Source organism: Octopus sinensis, linkage group LG29, assembly GCF_006345805.1.
Source record: "Octopus sinensis linkage group LG29, ASM634580v1, whole genome shotgun sequence".
Taxonomy (NCBI): Eukaryota; Metazoa; Mollusca; class Cephalopoda; order Octopoda; family Octopodidae; genus Octopus; species Octopus sinensis.
This window is the reverse complement of record NC_043025.1, coordinates 10,960,474-10,969,333: the sequence shown is the minus strand read 5'-3', so window position 1 is coordinate 10,969,333 and position 8,860 is coordinate 10,960,474. Positions and strand designations below refer to the sequence as shown.

Below are 8,860 nucleotides of genomic sequence, written 5' to 3'. Positions count from 1 at the left end.
GTTCAATCTCTTCGACTAGACCCTTGAAAGCGCTGCCCCAGCATGGCCTTGGTTAATTGGCTGAAAGAAATAAAAGAAGACCTGAAACTGCAAATGTCTCTGCCCAGTGAGAAAGGGGGAAATTCAAGAAGCAATAATTAAAAAACAAAAAGAATTAAAAATATCCTTTACACCCCTCCTACACAAATTTTTCCAAGTTTTGACACTTTAGAGACATCAGATCTTATCAGTCTTGGTATCCAGATTCATAAGATCTGATGTCTCTAAAGTGTCAAAACTTGGAAAAATTTGTGTAAGAGGGGTGTAAAGGATATTTTTAATTCTTTTTGTTTTTTAATTATTGCTTCTTGAATTTCCCCCTTTCTCATTGGGCAGAGACATTTGCAGTTTCAGGTCTTCTTTTATTTCTTTCAGCCAATTAACCAAGGCCATGCTGGGGCAGTGCTTTCAAGGGTTTAGTCGAAGAAATTGACCCCAGGACTTTTTTTTTCTTTAAAGTTTGATAATTACCTTATTAGCCTCTTGCTGAACTGTTACGTTACGGGGATGTGAACAAACCAACACCAATTGTCAAGCTATACCAGGGACGAACTGATATTGTGGCAAGCTGGCAGGATGGGCAGGGTTTCATGTCTTTACTTTCTGAGTTCAAATTCCGTTGAAGTCGAGCTTGCGTTTCATAATTTCAGGGTCGATAAATTAAGTACCAGTTGCATACTAGGGTCAATCTAATCAACTGGCCCCCTCTCCCAAAATTTCAGGCATTGTGCCAAGTGTAGAAAAGAATCTGTGTGTGTAAATGTGTATGGGTGTATATGTATATATATATGTATGTATATATGGGTGTACATATATATGTATGTATGTGTGTATATATATGTATATATTTATGTATGTATGTATGTATATATATGTATATATTTATGTATGTATGTATGTATGTATGTATGTATGTGTGTATATGTATGTATATATGTGTGTATATATTTATGTATGTATGTATATATGTATGTATGTATATATGTATGTATACATGGGCCGTGACTGCTGAGGATATGCGTAAGCTCGCAAGAAATGAAGCCAGTATGCTCCGTTGGATGTGTAATGTCAGTGTTCATACCCGACAGAGTGTAAGTGCCTTGAGAGAACAGTTGGACCTAAGAAGCATCAGATGTGGTGTGCAAGAGAGGCGTCTACGCTGGTATGGACATGTAAGAATGGATGAAGATAGTTGTGTGAAAAAGTGCCACACCCTAGCGGAGAGCCACGATCACAAGTTATGCAGATGATATATATATGTATATATATATGTGTATATGTATGTGTGTATATGTATGTATGTATGTATATGTATATGTATGTGTATGTATGTATATGTGTATGTATGTATGTGTGTATGTATGTATGTGTGTATGTATGTATGTGTGTATGTATGTATGTGTGTATGTATGTATGTGTGTATGTATGTATGTGTGTATGTATGTATATATATGTATGTATATGTATGTATATATATGTATGTATATATATGTATGTATATATATGTATGTATATATATGTATGTATATATATGTATGTATATGTATGTATGTATGTATATATATGTATATATATGTATGTATGTATATATGTATCTCTCTCATAACCTCTCTCTCTGTATACATATTTTATACCCCAAAACATATGCACTCACATATATACATTCCTCCCATTCTCACTGTCTCCTCTCTCTCTCTCTCTTTCTCCACCATCCACAGGTACCATCGACATGCGTTCGGTCTCGGAGAACACTACAATTCAGTGAAACCCCTGGCAGAGGCAGACAACCCAAGCGACAGCTTCTAACAAAGTCGAGATGTGGTGGTCTACATTCATCTCTGTCACAAGAAATCAAAAGAGAGGAGAGAAGCGTAAAGTTGAAGGCATTCGTGTGTGTGTGTCCCCTACCTTTGCGGTTTCCCATTCGGAATTAAGGAATTTTTTACTCATATCGGCAGTGCACGAACGCCTGAATTTCGTTGATGGTGTAAAGTACAAAGATTGGGTGCTGAAGTGTTTGGTAGTATTGACCCCTTTTTTATTTTATGGATTGCCAAGAAAGATTGAAGACAAATTGACAAGTGACCCCCCAATTCTTAGAACAGGCTTCAGCGCGAAATATTTGGCCCCACCTCAAAAATATATGTATATTCATACATACATATATATTTATGAACACACACATGTATTTATATATGTACACACTCACACACATGTGTAGGTGTGTTTGAACACACATACACACACTGACGTTTATGTTAATTGACAGAAAGGTTACTCAACCATGCATAAAGCCCTTGGCCACTTATGTAACTTCTCTGATGATTAAAGAAATATATGTATACTCGTGTTTGCGTTCTATTTCTGTCTGTTCCACCAATCCTAAATGATACACATACACACATATATATATATAGGCATACATAGAAATATATATACGTAGATATATGGATAAAAAAAAAAAATCTCCAAAAATAGGCGCAGGAGTGGCTGTGTGGTAAGTAGCTTGCTAACCAACCACATGGTTCTGGGTTCAGTCCTACTGCGTGGCACCTTGGGCCAGTGTTTTCTGTTATAGCATGGGCCGACCAATGCCTTGTGAGTGGATTTGGTAGACTGTCGTATATATGTATGTATATATATATATATGCGTGTGTGTGTTTGTGTGTCTGTGTTTGTCCCCCTAGCATTGCTTGACAACCGATGCTGGTATGTTTACGTCCCCGTCACTTAGCGGTTCGGCAAAAGAGACCGATAGAATAAGTACTGGGCTTACAAAAGAATAAGTCCTGGGGTCGATTTGCTCGACTAAAAGGCGGTGCTCCAGCATGGCCGCAGTCAAATGACTGAAACAAGTAAAAGAGTAAAGAGAGTGCTTAGGATGGATATCGTGTGAAATAATGTCAGACAGTATGAAGGTGCGTGGCTTGGTGCTTAGGGTATTCGCCTCACGATCCTAAGTTCAACTCGGTCGCGAGTTCGATTCATGGTGGCGTGTCGTGTTTTAACGGTGGTGCATTTTAATTATTTACATAATGAAATCCTACCTTGGGTCATTCATCATTTAAATCCTTGCTCAGCACTGAAAGCGTTAAAAATAGCAAGAAATTTACTGATGGTAAATGGCTCTATAACTGCAATAGAGTGAAATTTATTGAGAACATATAGTCTATAACATCAATGCTTCTTTTAAATCAAACCTGAAGACTTAGTTAAAAAAAAAAAAAACCCCGGCTAAATTCACCCCTCCCAATAAAAAAAAACCCCAGCTAAATTCACCCCTCCCCAATAAAAAAAAACCCCAGCTAAATTCACCCCTCCCCAATAAAAAAAACCCCAGCTAAATTCATCCCTCCCCAATAAAAAAGAAACCCCAGCTAAATTCATCCCTCCCCAATAAAAATAAAAACCCAGCTAAATTCACCCCTCCACAATAAAATATAAACCCCAGCTAAATTCACCCCTCCCAAATAAAAAAAAACCCCAGCTGAATTCACCCCTCCCCAATAGAAAAAAAACCCCAGCTAAATTCAGCCCTCCCCAATAAAAAAAACCCCCCAGCTGAATTCACCCCTCTCCAATAAAAAAAAACCCCAGCTAAATTCATCCCTCCCCAATAAAAAAAAAATCCAGCTAAATTCACCCCTCCCCAATAAAAATAAACCCCAGCTAAATTCATCCCTCCCTATTAAATAAAACATCCCTTAAGGAAAGAAAATCAACAGATTTCTGTCAGTAAATGATTGTGGCGCTGGGCTGCCCGTATTCCACCTCGGAGCAGTTCATTCTTTGGCGGGTGCTGTACCGGATAGTCCATCTTCAGGCTTCATAGCAGGGAATAGAAGCACCTCCTGAAATAACAGAAGAGAAAGAGATGTCTTGTGTAGGTGATGACAATAATAATGGTTTCGAATTTTAGCACAAAGCCATGAAGTGATAAGTTGATGACATCGACCTGGAAGGAACGAAAGACAAAGTCGACCACAGAGAAATTTGAACTCTGAACATAAATAATTTGCGGGCAGAGGACAGTCAATTACATCGACCCCATTGTGTAACTGGTACTTAATTTATCGACCCCCAAAAGAATGAAAACCAAAGTCAACTCAGTACATAGAGACAGATGAAATACCTATTTCTTTACTACCCACAAGGGGCTAAACACAGAGAGGACAAACAAGGGCAGACAAATGGATTAAGTTGATTATATCGACCCCAGTGCGTAACTGGTACTTTATTTATCGACCCCCGAAAGGATGAAAGACAAAGTCGACCTCGGCGGAATTTGAACTCAGAACTTAGCGGCAGACGAAATACCCATTTCTTTACTACCCACAGAGAGGACAAAGGGATTAAGTCGATTACATCGACCCCAGTGCGTAACTGGTACTTAATTTATTGACCCTGAAAGGATGAAAGACAAAGTCGACCTTGGCGGAATTTGAACTCAGAACATAGCGACAGACGAAATACCCATTTCTTTACTACCCACAGAGAGGACAGACAAAGGGATTAAGTCGATTATATCGACCCCAGTGCGTAACTGGTATTTTATTTATCGACCCCTGAAAGGATGAAAGGCAAAGTCGACCTCGGCGGAATTTGAACTCAGAACGTAACAGCAGACAAAAAACCTATTTCTTTACTGCCCACAAGGGGCTAAACACAGAGAGGACAGACAAACGGATTAAGTCGATTATATCGACCCCAAAAGGATGAAAGGCAAAGACGACCTCAGTGGAATTTGAACTCAGAACATAAAGACAGACAAAATATCACTAAGCATTTCGCCCCATGCTAATGTTTCTTATTTCTTTACTACCCACAAGGGGCTAAACACAGAGGGGACAAACAAGGACAGACAAATGGATTAAGTCGATCAGATTGACCCCAGTGTTTAACTGGTACTTTATTTATCGACGATGAAAGGCAAAGTCGACCTCAGCGGAATTTGAACTCAGAACGTAACGGCAGATGAAATACAGCTAAGCATTTCGCTCAGCACTCTAACAATTCTGCCAGCTCACCGCCTTAAAATGCCACTTAATAAGAAGAAATAAATAGTATTCACAATATAGGGTCTTCTTCCAGTTTCTATCAACCAAATGCACCCATAAGGGTTTGGTCAGCTCGGGGCTATAGAATAGGCTTTTGTTTGTGTGTGTGTATGTGAGAAAAATGGTGTTGAAGTAATTCTATATTTAAAATCTCTACGATGGTTTCTCCACATCTTTAAACCTGTAGCACATTGATGAAGTTATTTAATTAACGTATTGCCTAATTACTATCACCCATCAAAGGTGCAAGATGTGTTCCTTCGGGTGGTTGTTTTAAATTAGTCCTTCATACTGCCATTTCACTCAGTGTAATAATGAACACCCAAATCAGAATGCTATTTTCAGCAATTGGCAGAGAAAAACCAAAAGGACTTATGTCTCTCTCTAAAAATCAACAATCACAACATTGAAATCTCAAAGCTATGAGATAATGCATGATTCATTCAAAACAAGGCCAGATCAAGCCTCTCACACCTACCCTACAATGTCATTCTAAAAACAAACAATCACATCATGGAAATCTCAAAGCTATGAGATAATGCATGATTAATTCAAAACAAGGCCAGATCCAGTCTCCCACACCTACCCTACAATGTCATTCTAAAAATAAACAATCACATCATTGAAATCTCAAAGCTATGAGATAATGCATGATTAATTCAAAACAAGGCCACATCCAGCCTTTCACACCTACCCTACAATGTCTTGAAATATTGGAGCTATGAGATAATGCATAATTAATTCAAAAGTTACGCACTGGGGTCGATGTAATCAACTTAATCCGTTTGTCTGTGGGTAACAAAGAAATAAGGATGACATTGACAGGGGTATTGTCTTCAAGAGAAAGAGAGAGAAGCTTTAAATAAAAGGAACTATTTCCACCCGGGTACTTACCTTAATGTTGTTGGAGTCAGTCAAAAACATGGTTACTCGGTCGATACCCATACCCCAGCCGGCTGTTGGAGGCAACCCATACTCAAGGGCTGTACAGAAGTTCTCGTCTACGTACATGGCTTCATCATCACCAGCAGCTTTGTCCTGGAGAGAGAAGAAAAAGGGTTATGATGAGATTCCCAACACGTGTCCTAAAGAAGGGGTCATAATGAAATTTAAAAGAAACAGAAAGTTAAAGAGTGCTTTGAGCCTAACCCTACGCTGCATTGATGAAGGGCAAATACCCTGAAACATGTCTGCAGCTGTCTGACTGGCAGGATGAAGCGGCTGACCTCCCCTGTTCGAAGGTTTATAATGGACGCAGGTTGTGTGTCAAATAGCTAGCTTGAGGCGGTGGCCTCTTGGAGCTAATCATTTCAGTGCAGGTGGCACGTAAAAAGCACCATCCGAATTGTGGCCGATGCCAGTGCCGCCTTGACTGGCTTCCATAAAATGCACCAATCCGACCGTGGCCGATGCCAGCCTCGCCTGGCACCAATGCAGGTGGCACGTAAAAAGCACCCACTACACTCACAAAGTTAGGAAGGGCATCCAGCTGTAGAAGCATTGCCAGATAAGACCGGAGCCTGGTGCAGCCTCCTGGCTTACCAGATCCCCGGTCGTACCGTCCAACCCATGCTAGCATGGAGAACGGACGTTAAACGATGATGATGACGACGATGTTAGTACCTCACGCTCTTAACCACTACACCATATGCCCGTGTTCCAAGTTCGATTCCAGGCAGTGACCTAAACAACAACAGCAACAGCCTTTAAAAATACCTTAGGAATGAGAACCCAGGTTCGAAATTTCCCCAAGACACCTGATGAAGGCTGGAGGGTATATCAGCCGAAATATTATGTTAACAGCAAAGAAGATGAGGAGAAATATCCGTCAAAAAAAGAAAACAAACACTTTATTATTATTATTATTGAGCAAGAGAGCAGTGCATGCCATCAAAGTGACACTGGGGTACAAATACACAAAGCCCAGTATACCCATCATGACTACCCGTCTGATAAGGTTTCTTCAAGCACAGCAGGTCGCCCTGTGATCCAATGTACTTTGGATGGGCTGGGGCTGCTATGTGAAGCTGGTGCAGGAAACAGCCATGAACCCACATTATTTCTCAGGTCTTTGCTGTCACAGCATATGTACATAATTCCTCATCTCTGAAATATAGAACTGGAATAATAATAATAATAATAATAATAATAACAACAACATCGAAAAAATACCTTAGGAATGAGAACCTAGGTTCGAAATTTCCCCAAGACACCTGATGTAGGCTGGAGGGTATATCAGCCGAAATGCTGTGTTAACAACAAACAAGATGAGGAGAAATATCCGTCAAATGTAAACAATTCCTCATCTCTTAAATATAGAACTGTAAACAGATAGTTACCTGTGCTTGTTGCGTGAATCGCTCCCTCTGTACAACGGGGTCATTCAACTCAGTGTAGGCATTACAAATCTCCTTCTTCATAACAAACAGCTCAAAACGTTCCGTTAGGCCCTTCACTGATCGATGCCTGTCAAATATAGACGCATGCAGAATAAGGGCTCTTGTCATTTAGGGGCCAGAGTGTTTAGTGTACAAGGGGGACGCTTAAAAGTTACTGGCTTCGGGTAAAGGAAAATACAGGTGGATCAGTTAATAATTTTATGCAATATAAGCGCAAGAGTGGCTGTGTGGTAAGTAGCTTGCTAACCAACCACATGGTTCTGGGTTCAGTACCACTGCGTGGCATCTTGGGCAAGTGTCTTCTGCTATAGCCTCAGGCCGATCAAAGCCTTGTGAGTGGATTTGGTAGAAGGAAACTGAAAGAAGCCTGTCGTATATATGCATATATATATATATATAATATATATATATATTATATATATATATATATATATATATATATATATATATATATAATATATATACATATATATATAAGCAATTAAGATTCAAGTGAGTTCTATTGAATTCACAAGAATATGGTACTTGACTTGGATGCACCAGAAATCTATATGGTGTTAACCATACGACAAAGTGGGGTGATTACAAATAGGAAAAAAGCAACAAGAATGGATCAATATATCGGTACAATTGTTTCGTACGAGGACATCTTTAATAAGCTACAAAAATTGCAGTAAATATAGATGGCTCGTACTCATCAGCCGAAAATACATCCGAGATTCCCAAACATTAAAGGGGGTAATGTTACACTCGTGAAACATCATGGAAAGTTCTATAAAAATGAGAATTTAGATAAATTGGTTTCTAAGATTTCAATTAGTATTACACAGTCATATATCAGGTTTTTAAAAAAGTTTTTTCAAAACATCTTAGTTTTCCAGAAATATATATGTGTGTGTGTTTGTCACCCCAAGATCCCTTGACAACCGATGCTGGTGTGTTTACGTCCCCGTCACTTAGCAGCTCGGCAAAAGAGACCGATAGAATAAGTACTGGGCTTACAAAAGAATAAGTCCTGGGGTCGATTTGCTCGACTAAAGGCGGTGCTCCAGCATGGCCGCAGTCAAATGACTGAAACAAGTAAAAGAGCAATATATTTTCCTCTTGGGTTCACGCATTTATGGCAACGGTCCTTCAGTTTTTCTAAGCCCTGTAAAAGAACTTGGGAAGGTTGGGCCTCTAACCGGGCCTTTTCATGAAACCCTTAAAGCCAGGGACTTTTCAGCGACCCCTTGTAATAGCAGAGGTTATGGACATTAGATAATGTAGTCTTAGGTATATTATGACTGAAATAAAAAACAGGATGGTCACAAGTGGAACAGGGGTGACCTGGGGTTAAATAACAAGGAAGGACACTGCAGTTTT

General features: G+C 39.5%; 2 protein-coding genes across 3 annotated transcripts in view; one reads left to right on the top strand and one right to left on the bottom strand.

Annotated features, from left to right (window-relative positions):
* Positions 1–2,381, top strand: part of LOC115226106 (deubiquitinase OTUD6B) — a 33,876-nt gene extending 31,495 nt beyond the window's left edge. Inside the window, exon 10 of the mRNA XM_029797090.2 lies at positions 1,758–2,381. Within this exon, the coding sequence (XP_029652950.1) occupies positions 1,758–1,845 (88 nt within the window). The 3' untranslated portion in view covers positions 1,846–2,381. The remainder of the gene's footprint in view (positions 1–1,757) is intronic.
* A 1,272-nt stretch (positions 2,382–3,653) lies between these two features.
* Positions 3,654–8,860, bottom strand: part of LOC115226172 (lysine--tRNA ligase) — a 35,914-nt gene continuing 30,707 nt past the window's right edge. The window contains exons 14-16 of one of the 2 annotated variants that reach the window (XM_029797170.2): positions 7,436–7,562; positions 5,991–6,134; positions 3,654–3,890 (exon numbers count right to left, since the gene is read on the bottom strand). In XM_029797170.2, the coding sequence (XP_029653030.1) occupies positions 3,822–3,890; positions 5,991–6,134; positions 7,436–7,562 (340 nt within the window). In that variant the 3' untranslated portion in view covers positions 3,654–3,821. The remainder of the gene's footprint in view (positions 3,891–5,990; positions 6,135–7,435; positions 7,563–8,860) is intronic. The other variant, XM_029797171.2, reaches the window with a different exon arrangement.